Source organism: Neodiprion pinetum, chromosome 2 (assembly GCF_021155775.2).
Source record: "Neodiprion pinetum isolate iyNeoPine1 chromosome 2, iyNeoPine1.2, whole genome shotgun sequence".
NCBI classification, from domain to species: Eukaryota; Metazoa; Arthropoda; class Insecta; order Hymenoptera; family Diprionidae; genus Neodiprion; species Neodiprion pinetum.
Genome location: NC_060233.1, coordinates 1,902,631 through 1,920,450, shown reverse-complemented (window position 1 = coordinate 1,920,450; position 17,820 = coordinate 1,902,631). Strand labels below are relative to the sequence as shown.

At 42.5% G+C, this 17,820-nt stretch overlaps 2 protein-coding genes across 3 annotated transcripts; both read right to left on the bottom strand.

Annotated features, from left to right (window-relative positions):
• Positions 1-4,031: 4,031 nt before the first annotated feature.
• On the bottom strand, positions 4,032-16,040 carry LOC124212815 (uncharacterized). Of its 2 annotated transcripts, none has more exons than XM_046613293.2 (2): positions 8,211-9,445; positions 4,032-4,242 (listed from the first exon to the last, which is right to left on the bottom strand). In XM_046613293.2, the coding sequence occupies exons 1-2, from the start codon at positions 9,377-9,379 to the stop codon at positions 4,107-4,109; spliced, it is 1,305 nt and encodes a 434-aa protein (XP_046469249.1). In that variant the 5' UTR covers positions 9,380-9,445; the 3' UTR covers positions 4,032-4,106. The 2 variants fall into 2 exon arrangements, 1 of the variants encoding a protein (XP_046469249.1); XR_006881758.1 differs by lacking the exon at positions 8,211-9,445 and adding an exon at positions 15,958-16,040 and having other exon boundaries at positions 4,128-4,242.
• Positions 6,674-7,865, bottom strand: LOC124212816 (uncharacterized). The gene is made up of 2 exons (XM_046613294.2): positions 7,566-7,865; positions 6,674-7,499 (listed from the first exon to the last, which is right to left on the bottom strand). Exons 1-2 carry the CDS (start codon positions 7,683-7,685, stop codon positions 6,702-6,704), a joined length of 918 nt encoding a protein of 305 aa, XP_046469250.1. The 5' UTR covers positions 7,686-7,865; the 3' UTR covers positions 6,674-6,701.
• Positions 16,041-17,820: the final 1,780 nt, after the last annotated feature.

Here is a 17,820-nt window from a genome sequence, read left to right as displayed (position 1 = left end):
CACGACGGTTGTAGACAAAACGAATATAATCAACGGGGTATCAATGCAGAGTGAATGAAAAACGCGAATTCCATATTTCAATATATAGTACATGATGAAATGGATTTGAGCATTTTCTTTTGCCGAAATATTCACCAAAAATCAAAAGGGCCTTACCTTTTCTCCGTCAAAATACTTTTTGTCTCAGATTCGATTTGTATGACCCTTTTTTGACTAATCTGACGCCCAGGAACTCATACAACGCAACGAGAAGAGCGTGGGATCAACAGGAGAGAAATTACGAAGGAAAAAGCAAGTGCTGAAAAATGTCGAAACCACAGGTTTTCGTTTTTTGGCTGTAACTTTTGATACGTTGATCGCAGCGTATTGGGACTGCGCCCAATCGATTTCTCTCGCAAAATTACGTCGGAAAAGCGCATGAAAGAATTCATTCGAGCACTTTTCAAAATCGCCAAAATTTTCGCCAAAAATGCAAAGGGGTTAGCCTTGCTTTTTTTTTGGGCGAAAAACTTTCAGTCTCCGATTCGATTTGTATGACCCTTTCCTGATCAATTGGACCCCCAGGAACTCAGAAAACGCAGCGAAAACAGCGTGGGATCAACAGGATTGAAATCACGAAGGAAAAAGCACCTGCTGAAAAATGTCGAAACCACAGGTTTTCGTTTTTTGGCTGTAACTTTTGATGCGTTGATCGTAGCGTATTGGGACTGCGCCCAATCGATTTCTCTCGCAAAATTACGTCGGAAAAGCGCATGAAAGACGTTATTCGAGCACTTTTCAAAATCGCCAAAATTTTCGCGAAAAATGCAAAGGGGTTAGCCTTGCTTTTTTTTTGGGCGAAAAACTTTCAGTCTCCGATTCGATTTGTATGACCCTTTTCTGACCAATTGGACCCCCAGGAACTCAGAAAACGCAGCGAAAACAGCGTGGGATCAACAGGATTGAAATCACGAAGGAAAAAGCAAGTGCTGAAAAATGTCGAAACCACAGGTTTTCGTTTTTTGGCTGTAACTTTTGATACGTTGATCGCAGCGTATTGGGACTGCGCCCAATCGATTTCTCTCGCAAAATTACGTCGGAAAAGCGCATGAAAGAATTCATTCGAGCACTTTTTAAAATCGCCAAAATTTTCGCCAAAAATGCAAAGGGGTTAGCCTTGCTTTTTTTTTGGGCGAAAAACTTTCAGTCTCCGATTCGATTTGTATGACCCTTTCCTGATCAATTGGACCCCCAGGAACTCAGAAAACGCAGCGAAAACAGCGTGGGATCAACAGGATTGAAATCACGAAGGAAAAAGCACCTGCTGAAAAATGTCGAAACCACAGGTTTTCGTTTTTTGGCTGTAACTTTTGATGCGTTGATCGTAGCGTATTGGGACTGCGCCCAATCGATTTCTCTCGCAAAATTACGTCGGAAAAGCGCATGAAAGACGTTATTCGAGCACTTTTCAAAATCGCCAAAATTTTCGCGAAAAATGCAAAGGGGTTAGCCTTGCTTTTTTTTTGGGCGAAAAACTTTCAGTCTCCGATTCGATTTGTATGACCCTTTTCTGACCAATTGGACCCCCAGGAACTCAGAAAACGCAGCGAAAACAGCGTGGGATCAACAGGATTGAAATCACGAAGGAAAAAGCAAGTGCTGAAAAATGTCGAAACCACAGGTTTTCGTTTTTTGGCTGTAACTTTTGATACGTTGATCGCAGCGTATTGGGACTGCGCCCAATCGATTTCTCTCGCAAAATTACGTCGGAAAAGCGCATGAAAGAATTTATTTCAGCACTTTTCAAAATCGCCAAAATTTTCGCCAAAAATGCAAAGGGGTTAGCCTTGCTTTTTTTTTGGGCGAAAAACTTTCAGTCTCCGATTCGATTTGTATGACCCTTTTCTGACCAATTGGACCCCCAGGAACTCAGAAAACGCAGCGAAAACAGCGTGGGATCAACAGGATTGAAATCACGAAGGAAAAAGCACCTGCTGAAAAATGTCGAAATCACAGGTTTTCGTTTTTTGGCTGTAACTTTTGATGCGTTGATCGCAGCGTATTGGGACTGCGCCCAATCGATTTCTCTCGCAAAATTACGTCGGAAAAGCGCATGAAAGACGTTATTCGAGCACTTTTCAAAATCGCCAAAATTTTCGCGAAAAATGCAAAGGGGTTGCTTTTTTTTTGGGCGAAAAACTTTTAGTCTCCGATTCGATTTGTATGACCCTTTTCTGACCAATTGGACCCCCAGGAACTCAGAAAACGCAGCGAAAACAGCGTGGGATCAACAGGATTGAAATCACGAAGGAAAAAGCAAGTGCTGAAAAATGTCGAAAACACAGGTTCTCGTTTTTCGGCTGTAACTTTTGATGCGTTGCTCGCAGCGGATCGGGACTGCGCCCAATCGATTTCTCTCGCAAAATTACGTCGGAAAAGCGCGTGAAAGAATTTGTTCGAGCACTTTTCAAAATCGCCAAAATTTTCGCCAAAAATGCAAAGGGGTTTAATGGTTTAATGGTTTATTTTCATCTTTTCCATGACAATATTGTAAAACATACTTCCAAAATTAAAAATGAACAGACCCTTAATTACTAAACCTTAGCCTAGTTCTATACTACTATTTAAGATTTAGGGATAAAAATTTAGAACGGAGAATAGAACGCAAAGACAATGTCAGAAAAAAAGCGAAAAAGAAAAGAAAAAACAAGAAAGCAAAATAAAGCTATGAAAGCAGCATTATAGAAATAGAAATGTGGGAAACACGAGGTGGAGAAGACTAGATGACGCGTCGCCATCAGGAGCGGGTCTCTTCCGTCCGGAAGAGATGCTGATATAGATCGCGTTTGAAAACCGTAAGCGTCGAGACAGCCCTGAGTTTGGAAGGTAGAGAGTTCCAGTGTCGAGCGCCTTTGACTCTCAGGGAGTGACGAAAAGCCTCAGAATGCGGAAGGGGCAGCACAAGTTCACCTGGATTTCGCAACGTGGAGGTGGAAGCTGCAGGTGCACGAAGCGAGAATATTGCGGACAAGTATGCGGGTTGCTCCGTGCGCAAGATATTGAACACTGCAATCAGGAGGAGGTACAATCGTCGGTCGCTAATTGTAAGCCAGCTTCACTCCCTGCGAAAGGTGTGGATGGAAATGTCTCGACCAACGCCATAATCAAAGCGGCCACAGTTGTTCAGAAGCCTTACTTTTTTCTTCATTTCTCGACAATCAATCTATTAACCACTAATTATATCCCTAGGAACGCAGAAAGCTATCGAAAAGTGCATAAGATCAATAGCTGCGGGAATGCAGAAAATATGCTGAAGTTCTTTGTTTCTAGCATAAAAGCTCAGTCACAAAATCAAAAATTCTTGTTATGGCTATTGTGATGAAGACGAAACATAGCATATCCGTTGTCTGAAAATTATCCAGTTCATTCAACGCTCTAATGGTAGATCGACTTGTTGCTTCGTTAACCTCAGTCGGTAATCAGCGAATTTAGTTATTTTACGAAGTCGTTCCGACTGGTTAGAACCAAGAAACAACATGAGTCTGCCAACAAAAATGCGAAAGCTAGTTACCTACGGATGCGAACGGTACTTGTAGAACAGTTATCAACAGGAATATCCCATTGATGGGTTTGCTAGCGGTGTCGTCGGTGTTTTCAGAGATCTCTTGAATTCTCAACTTGTTTGAATGCATCTGGTGTGCGACGCATGGTAATGTTATTGACCCAATGCCAAAATCATTTACGGTGATTTATAGGTTGCGTTGATTTTAAACCTAATATCACTGTTCTCCATACAGGAGGATAAAGGAAAGTACAGAAAAATACCTCGTTACAATTACTTTGCAGAAAACCGGCATGGCGTCTCGAACTCGGTTTCTAAAACGAGTCTGATGCAATCCTACCAAACCCGCTTTGACCTCGGTTCAACGTAGGAATTGTCCGAGTATAACGGCAATATACATTATAGTAATTACAAGCAATTACAGAAGCTCGGAAAGCGCAATGAGCGATAAACGAGTCTATTTGAAAATGTCTCAGCATTGGTGGTAGGGGTGCTGGTTTTATTGAGAATATAATATATCATCATATCCAAATATACGTTTAAAGAAGTGTAAACACTGATCATTTCACTTTTTTTTTCCTTTCCCTTTTTCTTTTTTCTTACCGCCTTTCTTGTCCTTCGCCATAGGAGGGTCTTCCGCAGGTTCTACCCTGACTAACTTTGGCAGGGGTGGAGTTTTTGGTTTCGGTACTGGAACGTGCCTGAAAAAATCGAATTGAACATGGTTACGCAAAGTTCTTAGGGATCCATAAGCTGCAATCTACAGGATTAGAAACGCTAACGAGTGGCAATTGATTGCGGCTTCATCAAGCGTAGTGTAAATGAATCACGTGGTCATATGTATATTCAAATTTATTACATGAAGGCCATTTGCACATCCTGCGTCGTTTTATCCCCCGTGACTTTAATCCAAATATTCGATTGGGTTCTAGGTTTCAGGAATAAGCCTTTTGTTGAACAGCATGGAACTTCGTCCAAAGCTTCCTGGGCTTTCAATTTCTTTTCCCAATCATCTTTCCACTTTTTCAGTCGTTCCTCTTCTTCCCTTTTGCGCTGCGCATTCTTCTCCTCTCCACCGTCATTCTGTTTCTCTTCTTTGGTACTCCCTTTGCCTCCCTTTTTACCGCCCTTCTTTCCTTTTCCGGCGTGCTGAACGAAGCTAAAGTGATCCGGGTTCTTCAGGTCGAATTTAGCACTCTCGTTTTCTCTAAATATTTTCGAGATTGACAAACGTGACTCTGTAACGGGGCTGTCAGTAGGATCCCGCTGACGATGAGTCAACAAGACACCTGCGATTTGTATTTTTAGTATAGCGTCTAATATAAGACGCTGGTATTCTAATGCGACGAGAATACATCCGGAAGTGACGCTGGCCAATGTGGAGTACGGGTTTACGACCTACGGGACATCAGAAACTGGCCTAATTAATCCATTAGCTAAACAGAATTAGCCTCAATTAGTCCCACTCAATGAGGACGTGAAGCCCACGTATCATAAGCAATAATTCGCGATCTAAGGAACGTACCGTCAAACGGCACGTTGCTCACCGTATTAGAGTCATCGCGGATGACGTGTTTACTTTGGGTGTTGATTCAGTAAAAAAAAAGTCTCTAGCACTTTGGTTAGCTCTACTTTGTCCCGTGATTCTTTAATGCAGTTATACAATTCATTTTTGTATCAAGTATATGTAAGTATAGTCTTATAAAAGTTACCAATTTTTCTAGAGAAACCTGTGGTTGCGATTGTCTGTAAATCATCAGTTTAGAATCCATTACAGGAACTCTGAAAATTTTCTGTGGGAAAAAACAGGAATAAGTGGACGAATAATATGAAGTGTCAATTTACACTATCGGGCATTGGTTTGGTCGATTGTGAAAGTTTGATCAATCTGTCTCACAAGTGGGAGTATATTCAAATAGAGACAGCTGAGAAATGATTAGATATAGAGATAAATATAGAAAAATAGGTAGATTTGATTGCAGATTGCGACAAGAAATTGTTTTCATTGAAGAACCTGACTTTTCACAAAAGTAAAAGGTTATTGTACCTACGATCAGATACATTGAACGATGATGAATCAACTCATCCGAATAAATTTGAAGGCCACCAATTGCTGTAAACGAATTCTATAGCTAGCGCGCGATTAATTACCTTAATGATAATTCTTTTCAATCAGTTATGTATCTGCAGCTGCATGAACCAATTCTCATATCGCATTATTGATAGCAAATCGTACTGATACCATCCGGATTAAACCTGACAGCGACCGCGTCGAATTGACTTTAGTGCTGTTGGGGGAACGATTGTGCAAGTATTGAGTATCTACAGAGTTTCCGCCGATAAAGAAATAATTTACGAAATTCGAACGTCACCCCACGATGTGAAGCTAGCGGATACACCGATCACACAGGCCTGCGATGGTTTCCCACCTACAAATCTGAGTAGCAATTTTGGTAGGTATTAGGTACGAATCTTGTATTCGTGACTTGTATAAAAATAAATCTCCATGTGCTGTACCTAAATACTTAAAAGAAGAAGCATTATTACTTAAGGGGGAAATCAAAAGTATATTTCGCAGACCTGTGATTATTGATCGTGAGATTAATCCTGGCTTCGGGAATATTAGGTACAATATTACTATACCTAGTTGTACCGTTAATTCACACACAAGTTAAGTTTTTGCACGTGAAAGAGTGTTGCGCAATGTGAACGCGCACGTGGGATTTCAACTTAATTCTTAATGTTCACTGTAATGGTTATAGGTACACGTTTGTTGATATAACAGTACAACGAAAGCCGGAATAGTTGTAATACCGGAGTTTGGAATACAAAAATAACGTTCATTATGTGAAACACAATACCTGATGATTGTGATGATTGTTTAAACGCCAACGGCTCGAGCAACATTGACACCAATTAGATGTGACGCAAAATTTTGTCCGAGAATGAATGCTGACGTGATAAAAGAACCAATAAGCAGTGGTCTTGGATATCCGTGATATTGTATATTCAAAAATGATGAAAACATTACAGAGTCTGAAAAGACGCTGGTGCTTCACTTTCTTCACTTCGTATGTGTTGCTAAATCGACATCGTCTTGGAAACGTAGGTAGATCGAATCCCAACTCTCACTCTGCGGATGAAAACAGTTCCACGAGTATCAGTTGCAGCCCTTTCCTTCCTTGGCGGGACATCCGCACTTCCGGGTCGGTTGTCCGTACGAAGAACCGAAGGAATTTTGGGGGGTGAAGGACGTCGCGGGGGGGCACGGCTCCGGGGGGCATCTTTGAGACGGACAACAGGGTCGAGGGCCGTAATCGGGAGGTTTATAATTAGCCGGGGACCGAGGGGCGGGTTGGGTTTGTGGTGTGGGACAGCAGGTCCTAGGGTAGGCTTCACCGCTGCCCCGAGAATTGGCCTGAGCTTCGCGGGCACAGCAGCATTTGGGCCCTGGATTATGGGGTACAATCATACCGGAGGGTAGTTTTTTGCACTGGTAAACGGGACTGTTGGCAGCCCCTTTGAAAAGGTAGGGTTTTTTGTTATGAGGTATCTGGAACTGGGTGACGATTTTTTTCCCGAAACAAGAGACCCTCACGAAGACGGTCACCTCGCCGACGTTCTGACCAGTCGCCGTGGTTATCTTGAAGGTCTCCCTCATGGTGCGAGAAGGATTGCCAGCCTCGAAGACGTGGTGACTTAGAAGGGCGTTGAAGAGATCCTTGGCTTGAATCTGATGTGTACCGATCAGCATTACGTCGGGCAGAACTCCCGGTGGCAATTTTTTGTAGACTGACATCGTCACTGGAAAGGTGGGCAGTGGTTTTTCCACGACGATCGATGGTAGAGCGAAAAGACAGGATTTACCCTTCTTGAAATACTGGACGTCACCACCGACGCATGTGCATCCGTCGGACGATGCCTCTTGGCAAATGTTTATTGGCGGTAAATTAAGCACCTGCGGAGCATCGTTAGCGAATAAATGGAAAAATAAGAAACATGGGACACCGTCACTGTATCGTACCTGAAAAGACACACAGGTCTCTACGGGTAGCATGTCATCGTGCATGGCGCGGACTGAGGGAATGTTGACTTTGTCGACGAGGAATTCCATGAGGAAAAGTTGCTGTTCCTGACCCTCCATGGTATCGGAGGTGAATTATTTATTCAACCTTTATGCATCAGTTGATTCTTGTCAATTTGGTCATGTGAACGTACGAATTTACGGTGTTTCGGTATTTTGACAAAGAGAAAATTAGGTTCAATTACGACATGTCGTTGATTGACGAGTGACCTGAAGTGTGACCTATTTATAACAGCATCCTAAACTATTAAAGCTTCACAATGATGTAAAATTCTTACGGGGTGGATCGGAAATTGGTGCAAAGATCGATGTATCAGCTCGCTAATTTTTTTCAACAATCTTATCAGTAATAAAGTAAACGACGAAAGGGTTTGACGATTTAATTGTATAGATACACAAATCAAGAACGGACTAGATGGAGTAGTCGGAAGTCAGTACCCGAAGTATAAGATGAATTAAAATACCGATTCTTTGACCCCTCCCTATTTCTTCCCCTTTTTTCCTTTTCCCTTCCCCTTCCCCTTCCCCTTCCCCTTACCCTTCCCATCCTTATCACTGTCGGTCTGTGCCTCGCGTGTCTCGTACCTAATCGGGGGACGTCGTTCGGGTCCTTTGGGCGTCCGCATCTCGAGTTGTAAATCGGACTTTTCACCCTCAGCAACAAGTCCCTTCTTACCGATCCTCAGAATGAAAACATCGTGCTCAGAATCCGGAGGGTTGTTGGGCCCCGTTGCCTCAGACTCGGGAACGACGGTGACCGTCGGCTGTTTGCTACCATCCCCGGCGTCAAGGAGTCCCGAAACCTTGAGGACGACCGCCTTGCCGCAAGGACCTCCACGACTAGATTGAATCGGACCACTACCGATGGTCGGAGATGGGTATGAAGCCGAAGTCTGAATCGGGGACTTGATCTCGGTCAGAGCCGGCGACATGGGACGAGCAACGGCCCCAAAGCTGAGGCCGCAAGGGAGGCAAGAAAAATGAGGTGGTTCGCATATGGGACACTGTCCCAGTTCCTCGGTGGATTCACGACAGATATCAACGCTGCTCGAGTTTATCATCCGACACTTGTAGGCGAGTGTTTTGTCCTCGATTTCGTCCCCCCTGAAGAGAAAGGTCGATTGTTTTTCGGCCTTATCCGGAGGGGCGTCGAACTCCGTCACTATCGTCTGACCGAACGCGGACAGTCTGGTGTATAGGCTTATTTCACCTACCATTTCACCGTTGAATAGCAGTGGATATTCACCCTCGCACGACTGCGGTGGTGGTATCTGGTTGTCCGAACAACATTGGAGGTCGCATCTTAGCTCGGCGAACTGCTTGCTCAGGTCGATAAAGCTCACGCCAACCAAAACGTTCGGCTTTATGTTATCCGGCATTTTTTTCTGTACTATCAGAGCGACGTTGAACTCGGATATTTTGTTTACCACGACATCCTCGGCGATCGCAAACATCACCGATCTTCCAGAGTAAAAGTATTCTATTTCATCGGCGATCCCGGCCTGCGGTTCGAACATCGGATCCACAGGTGTAACCTCTATACTGTCGTCGTTGAAGGTTAAGAATCTGAAGCACACACTCGTCGGCACGAAGAACATCTGATTCAATTTAGCCAATCTCTCGCCGGATATACTGTGCACGAAAAATTCAAGCAGGAACAGATACTGTTCCTTCATATCCGGCGTCTCGTTCTTCGTTCTGGTACCAAAACCTGCACTGGGCCTCGGAGGTGCCTGCATCTTCAAACCGGACATTCTTACTTCCAAGCTCTGTCTTCACCGCGTTGATATTTTCAACTTTCTTAACGCATTCGGGAATAGGACTTGTCAATTTTCTTGATAACTTTTTTCACCCATTCTTCCGACCGAAAAACGACCCAAGATATGCGTCTGCTTTCCAAAAAGTTGAGGAGCCCGTTTATCGCGTATTCAAGTTGACAGGTATCGATTTCTCGAATTTAATAAGTTAGCTGATCTAATTATCTCGATCCCTGTTTGAAGAAAGACTCGTATCGATTCGTTAATACGACCGTTGCTATAGATACTAACAAACATTTACGATCGGTGAAGAAGTCGCAAGTCAAACGTGAATCATAATATGTCTTCAAGTGGCAAAATGGATAAAATAGAAACGATTCCGTTTCTCGTATATAGCCTCGGGAGGAATTTTAACTCGATGAATTAATCATTACAGCGAATCGCATCATCATGTACTTTGTACGCATGTATAAAACTGAGAGATCCGTAGCTCATTCTCCCGTCAATTTTGATCCCCGAACGATTCTTTTTATATGGATAGTATCCAGAGCCCGAACCTGTGGGACATTGCATCACCGACGTGTCGCCAAGCTATCTAACAGATGGTGTATTCTTTAACGGTCGTGTTGGTCCAACGCATAAATGTGTTGCCAAGCAGTTATCACCGATCCTACGTGGGCCTGGTAAGTGACCTATCTGTATTGACAGATCAATTTGCAGATAACCAGCTTGGAATGATAAGCTAATGTAAAAAAGACGTCCGAGTTGCCAAATGGTAAACCTTTCGTTATTGTACTCTGCTACACCTACACAAGCATTGGCTGGTCTTGTTGTTAGAGGCGATCAATTAATCAATGGGGGTCACATCAATTCGTGCGTAAAAGACAACACTGTTATCTATGTAATCAGGCGTATTGAATTCCGATGTAATCGTCACATTCGATCATCATTCCACGATGTACGATTCATTCAATTCCCAATAATGGAGTACATGGTAGGTAAGCGCCTTGTTTCCATTTATTATTAGACGATCCGGTGGCTCCCGAGGCTGAGGTCAGTGCAGCAACTCTGGATAGATGGACGGTCGAAAGCAAGGCATGGTACGTGGACAATTGTGGGCGTAATGCTAAGGCACTTCATGCAATGATGAAGATCTTGCCAAAGGAAAAGATCGACCCGTACGCGGGTTGGAAAAGTGAGTCACGTTTTAGTTTTTTCGTTTAATTGAATGGTGACAGTGCGATGTCAATAGACTGATATCGTTACAAGACGAACTGCGGCTTTTAGTAGGATGAAAGATTCACTCGGTAAATTCAAACCACCGACTAATCACGGGTTATGAAAGGCTAACAACCGTCTGATTACTGATTTCCTTTTCATTCGAGCTAATTGAGAAGGTCGATATCTTTGTGATCCGTTCCCGAATGGGCAGAACTGTTGTTCATTACAGCGATTGGATGTCGCAAACTTTAAAGTCGGTCGATGGTACCGATGCGTATCCTTTCATCCGTTGCTTCTTCTCAGCTCTTCGAAATAACCCTCGTAAAGACGTTATTTTTTTTTGAACTAAAAAAAAAAAAAAAAAAAAAACTTAGCATACTCACCTAAAGAATCAAACAGACACGATTCTTCGTATTTCTGTTCACCTATATTGAGGCCATTGCGTAACAACCAGCGTCAACGTATCAGCTAGTGTGAAACTCAAGTTTTTGCTTGTTCTTTTTCTTGTGGATATGCACGGTTATAGATGTGTGAGCTCGCATTCAAAGACACAGAAGCAGCAAGCCGCGTATTTACTCTAGGAATAAATGCCAATCAGAGTATGACATTCGCAGTAGTACAACTCTCGCTTTGGATTAACCCAAATTCACTTTTCGCAGCATGTCGAACTATACGAATTTCGATCTTTATATACCCTGGGGAAATTAGTGTGGTAAACACATAAAGTGTAACACGTTTTCGAAGCTTTACCGTAGGAGCACATAGAAGTATACGTCGATTTTTATCTAATTAGTGATGCAGGTTGGCCCACATAGTTTTTCAGAGTGCGGAGGTGTCCGAACGAATTTAGAACGCCTAACGAGGGCAAGCCTTGCTTCGACCAAGTTCCCTTTTAGTCATAAAAAAATACGTACAATCTGAAACTTTGGTGCTGAGGAAATGAAGATCTGTTACTTGCCCGTACGTCTTCATTTGAGGGGTTGTATACCTAGTCCCAAAAAAAGATTCAGTTTATATAAGGTAATATCTGGTCTTTGATCGAAGGAATAAGCAAAATGTTAATTATTAACAAAATGTCGGCTTCTCCAAAAAAAGTTCTATTTTCCATAAAAATTTGAGAATCATCGGTTCAGCCGTTTCCGAGAAATCTTGCTCACCGACTTTGAAAACACAGTTTTGAGAAAAAGGCGTTCAGAGTTTCAAAAGCACTTTCAAACCCTCCGGGGTGTTTTTGCAAATGTGCGCGTAACTTCGAGAATACTCGTCGGATCGACATGAAATGTTTTGTGCATATACTCGAGTGTATGTACATTACTAAAATGAAAAACATCGATTTTTGAAAAATCCTGACTAGGTATAACTCCTTAAATACCGTTCCTTTCGTACTCAAACCTCCCTAGGTAAGGTGGCTCTGTTTCCGCGTAGCGAACAATACGAATATTGGTACATACGGAAGATGCGGATGGACGCTGCGAGTGTGGAAGTTGAGGAAGTTCCTCCATCATGTACAGAAACAGAAATCAATCCAAGGTTAGAATATCTTCAAGTTAAAATTCACTTATTCAAATCAATCTTATAACGCGATATCAGTTGACTCGAATAGCTCGAACGACACATCGACGGATAGTTCAATTACCAAATGACATTTAGGTAGACGTATAATTTGATACCACCTATACTTACCGCTCGTTCTGTATTGATCTAAGCTACGAATGTATGCACATTTGGAAGACCTTATAACCGTGGCAAATGACATACATATGTACGTATAAATGGTGTTTATTCGTGTCACACGGAACTTTTAAGCGTCAGCTGAGAAAGGGGTGAGTAATGACGCCAACGAAAGAAAGGAGAGAGCAACTTTAAGCTTCACTTCTGACCCGGGGTTTATATATATCTCGCCTAACGTATTCCGGGGTCTTCTTTCCGACAGCGAGCCAACGGCCGCATTTGAATACACAAGAACTCCGATTTGGTGGCATGGCGAAATTCCAAACCGGCAACAATGCGACGTTGGACATTCTGATGACTATGAGTTTGAACGACCGTCGGCAGATCCTCCATACGAAGAAAGGACCTTTGTTTCCGAGACGGAAAACTCGGAAAACATAGGGGTTTACATACCTGGAGTTATTTATAGACACGAAGTGAGTTTTCGGTTCGGTTTTATCTTTTTCTCCTTCCGTTTGAGACGACGTCCCTAACAACCAGCCGATAACCGTTTCGCGAGGTTTTGCACACTGTTATGAAATTTATGCAAATTCGTTCGAACGTGAATACACATTGAAAAGAGATGATTTGAACCAGTGGTCAGAGTATCAAGGTCCGTTCCTCCTTTTATTCACCGTCTATCTCTCTCTCTTTCTGTCTCTACGAATCGATCGAGGCGAGTATGCTACCTTTGAAATATGGATTGGCTAACCATGCTGATCAAGGTCCGTTCCGTTGGTACACCCCTTATCAACGGTTTTCTCAATCGATGTTGTAACCTCGCTGATTCAAATCATTTGACGCGTAATTTGAACTGTTGAAACCACGAGTCAGTCTAGGCTTAGAAATTTTTATCTGTGTACTCAACTGCACGACGAAGTGTAAACACAATACTGGCAACACGTCGAAACGTGCTAAACACACTTTCGCACTAATTCTCGGTGGGAAAAACTTCACCTGCGAATTAAATTTACGGCACATGCCACTTTGCAGGGGGGGGGGGGGGGGGGGGGGGGAGTAGGACCAATGTCACAGAGTCGACAACGTCGCAGAACAATGTCAACAGAGACAAGGCTCACCTATTAATTTCTCCTACCTCATCGCACAATGTAAATCGATGTGGTCGTAGGTTAATTATTATTTTTTAATTTTTATGGAAAGTATAAATGATGCTCAGTATTTTCTTCAACTTTCGATCTACACTGTGGAGGACGAGTTTATGGGATGGGTTCATTTATGTTTTTCAGCATCCAGATGTAATTGGGACTCGGGAGAGCCGATCCGGCACTACCTGCAAGGTCAAGGCAAGGATCGGCGGTGAAGGTGAACATCTCACGACGACGGCAGATGGAAATTGCGATTGTTCACAATACGCTAAGCGTACGTAATTTGCAGAAGAATTACACGGTTCTGTTTCTATACAACGCGCATATGTATACGCATAATATGGTGATGATAAGCGTTGCGCAACGTTTCGCCGTTTCACCCGCATCCATGGTACAACTTTGTGACAATTTCAATGTTTCCTTTCGTTTTGACTAATTCCTTTTTTTTCAGCACTGTTTTTTTTTTTTTTTTTTAAATTCATTTTTTTTTATCGCTTACTTACAAGGAATTATTCATTTTATATTTTATAAGTTCTAAGTATAGAATAATTTTGAAGGTCATGTGAGACGGAGACATATATATGGTTTTTTACGAGTATTCAGGTATGGGTATTCGTGCTTATGTAACGCACGTGGCCGTGAAAATAAGAGGAAGAAATATGGCGACAGTGTATAAGGGACAGACAATCCAGACATTTTACCGCTGGGCGCGCGTCTAACGGGTGTTTCAAAGTGAAAACTTTCTAAAATTTCCAATCGACACGTTTGAAATTAACGACTGTACGAAATATTTTGCAAATGCCCACCTGCGATGATAAAAGAATCAGCCTTTGAGGAGAACCGCGGAGACGTCGATATATGAGAGAATTAAATCGGGACCGACTATCGTTCCTTGTATATTTACAACTGGTTAATTATACTCCAGTGAAATATGTTTTTTAGCGCACAGCGTCGCTGGAATCACCTGGAATAGACCAACTGCTTACCTTATATTTTTGCACGCGAGTGATTTATGACAGCGAACAAGAATATCGGTAATTGATTTCCGATAACGCGGCGTTGCTTTAACGACTCGATAACTGTACCTTCGTTATTAAGAAGAGCCGAATTTCGGAAGCCAATTTCGCACACTCGCAACGTGATAACCAATAACAATATATACTGGAGAAAACTACAAGACGCATTGTTAGTTCCGTTTGTATCGCATAAGACTAAGGATAACATTGGAATATTTTGTACGTCTGAGAGAGGTATTGCAGGAAACGTAAATTCCGCTGTAGCGTTGCGGTTTCCGTGAAAGATATGAACCACGATCAGGAAAAATAAAAAATGAAATTATCCGAGCATATTATACACGAGCTGAAATTTAGAATTAAAGTTGTTAAAAATTTTGCCATCTCAAAAGTTCGGACATATATATATATATACTATATATATATATACATATATATATATATATAGGGCATACCTACCGCTGCACTAGTTTATAATGTATAATAATAGCAGTTAATTCGACGCACCGACAAAATTATTATCGCAGAGTCAAGTGCTGTTGTACGCAGGGATATATTACACACTACAAAGCGTCTAGTCAACGAGATAAGAAAAGAAGAAGATGCCATTTAGCTGGGCTCAAAGGTTATAAACAGTTACAGAGGTCTATGGGGCATTTTATACCTGCGACCCCAAGGAATAGAAGAACTGACTAACACACTCAACGACTCCTCTCAGGTCGCTTATTCATTTTTTCAAGACCCCAACACGAATTCCAATCTGCTGCGTTTCGGCAGTTTCCAGGATTGGTATAGCTTCAACTTCGAAACCTTTAAACCACATCCGTAATCTTTGCTCTGGTCATAGACAAACACGTGATAAGATATCGTCAATTTTTCAAGATTATGCATCTGCGTAAAACCACGCGGAATGTTCTTGGAATGGGTATACGAATTTGGTTATAGACAAATATTTTTACGTCTTCTACCGAGTCCGAAGGTTGCAGGAAATTTTTGGGGAACAATTGAATTTTTCTTCCTCTCGGTTTAGTCCACTTCAAATTTTCAAACCAATTCTACTAATCTCTAGTTTTTCCACTGCTGAGTGCAGGTAAGCTGGTGATATGCTCGAAGGAGAAAGTGGACGAGGATAAGAACCGGAAAGAAGCGAAACTTGAGCCAAGATGGCGAGAGTGGCGGGAGGTTTGCGACGTACCGAGAAGCGAAGAGGAGCGAAAAGATGCCATGTCAAGTCTGTTCAGACCCTATCTCCACGAAATTAATACCTGGTACTCTACAAACAAGCCTACCAAGCTACTGCCGCCGCTAATCTTCGAAGGAAAGAGACCCATACTGGAGTGGCACTTTTCAAACTTGTGAGGAAGCAGGCTAAGCTATTTGATCATTAATCTTCGGCCCCTGTAAGAAAAAAGAAATTCTACTCCGCTGACCCAAGATGTTGTACAATCTTCGATAAACTGTCGCTATAGTTATGTAACTCATTATAAATAACGCACGAAATGAATTACGGTCTTGTTGTACATACTTGAATAGTTTGTGGGCATTGTAATATTCACGCACGTTCCGCCTCCTTATTCCTGCTGACGCAACAAGCGTGTTGCATTGGCCGAGGTCGTTTGAAATGTAAACTAGAATGGGGTAATTTACAATTCGTGCATCACGCGCGGTGTGGATTTAGACCGGTTTATTTGCCGTCGCGTCGTCAGACCTGCGTCGTTCACGACCATGCCACTTTTTTAGCGTTAGTGTATAACTATAGAGTATAGCGCGATAAGAGCCAACAGCAGCAGTAGCCTCAAAGTCTATTCAAGTGTGTAAATGTAAATCAATATCAGAGGCAGCAAGAGACATATCATTGACAAATAAGACGAAGGTAGAGAACCGCGAGTCCACAGTCCGATATTCTACAGTTTCCGGATGTCAGAGGTCCCGGACTACGGTCGCCGTTGAGGAAATCTCCACTTCCTTGGTGCTCCCGGCACCCTGATCGAGCCACCTTGGCCAGCTATTAACCAAGTCACGTGCTTGTACATAGATCTATAAATAGTCTCGACGCCTTGCCGAACTAGTGCAACGATCGTCGCCCGACTACTTCCGAACTTAGCTGTGGCTAGGACTATAAGTACGTAGATCTGCGTTACACATGGATACATATATCGCGTCTTGATGATGCACTGGAATTGAGCTGCGGACAACGGATTGCCTTAATTGCTCCCAATTATGTGAACATTGACCCATTTGCGTGGGTCTGTAATTTGATAACTTCGTTATCTCCATTGCACGTTCTTTGCGTGTCTGTGCGTTTGTGAGGGTACACAGTTGTCCCTCTGTTTTGCCGTTTTCTCTGCCTAGTCTCGCGAATTCCATGATCTCTGCCCGAGGAAATGATATTTATGAAACGCGTAGGTACACCAGACGAATTGAATACGGAATCCTTTGAATTGGACAATTAGCGAAGAAGAGCGAAAGGTTTGCAACTTTAGTGATGTCTGCGAAATTGTCTTTTTCACAGTTTGCGCATGGCTTATCCCCACACTCTAAACCCTTTCATTTCCTCAATTTCATTCGAGATTGTCTTGTCCATCTTCGCTGGTATTCGTATTCCGCTTAAAAGACCGCGTGTACCTGCATCATCGCGAATGTTCGCAGTCTTGACTATATACCGTCGATCTAAGAACCTGTCCACAGCTTGTACGTACAAACACTTTGCCGAAACGCGTGTATAACCTGCGCATACACGTTAAAGCGAGTCAGCTTCTGCTTGTAAAGGTGAAAAGGAGAAGAACGATTGCATGTACAGTATTGTTGATTAATGTCTTGGACTTTCGGCTAACTTGTTGTTGGTCCGAAAGAAAATGCGAGTTCGATTCTATACGAATTATGTAACATTAATGACTGACGATGTGGCTGTCGTGAAAGATGGGTGTCACTGTCGCATAATTCAGATAGAATCGAACTCGCATTTTGTCACGGATCGCAAACAAGTTAGCCGGAACAAAGCATCAGATGAACATACTGAACGGTAGAAACACGTCTGGCTAACAGCTGACGGTAGATTACACAGATTTTTTACACTGTTTCTTATAGATTTTTACTCACTGAAATCGGGAAAAATACACTAAAAGTTCCAACACGTTGAAACTCCGGTGTAGTAATTAGAAATCTGGTATCCTATTCTTGAGTCCAAAATTCCTACGCAAAAGTCATTTCTTGCTTTTATTTAATACGCATTAGAGTGAGACTCGAGAATAAATACAAACAGGAAAAGAGAATATACCGTACGTGATTTTCTTCACCAAAAACATCCCATGCAGTTGAAAAAAAACATTTTTTGCAGACTTGTGTTATCCTTGCCACACGATGTGCTTGGAATTGATAAATCCAGTCT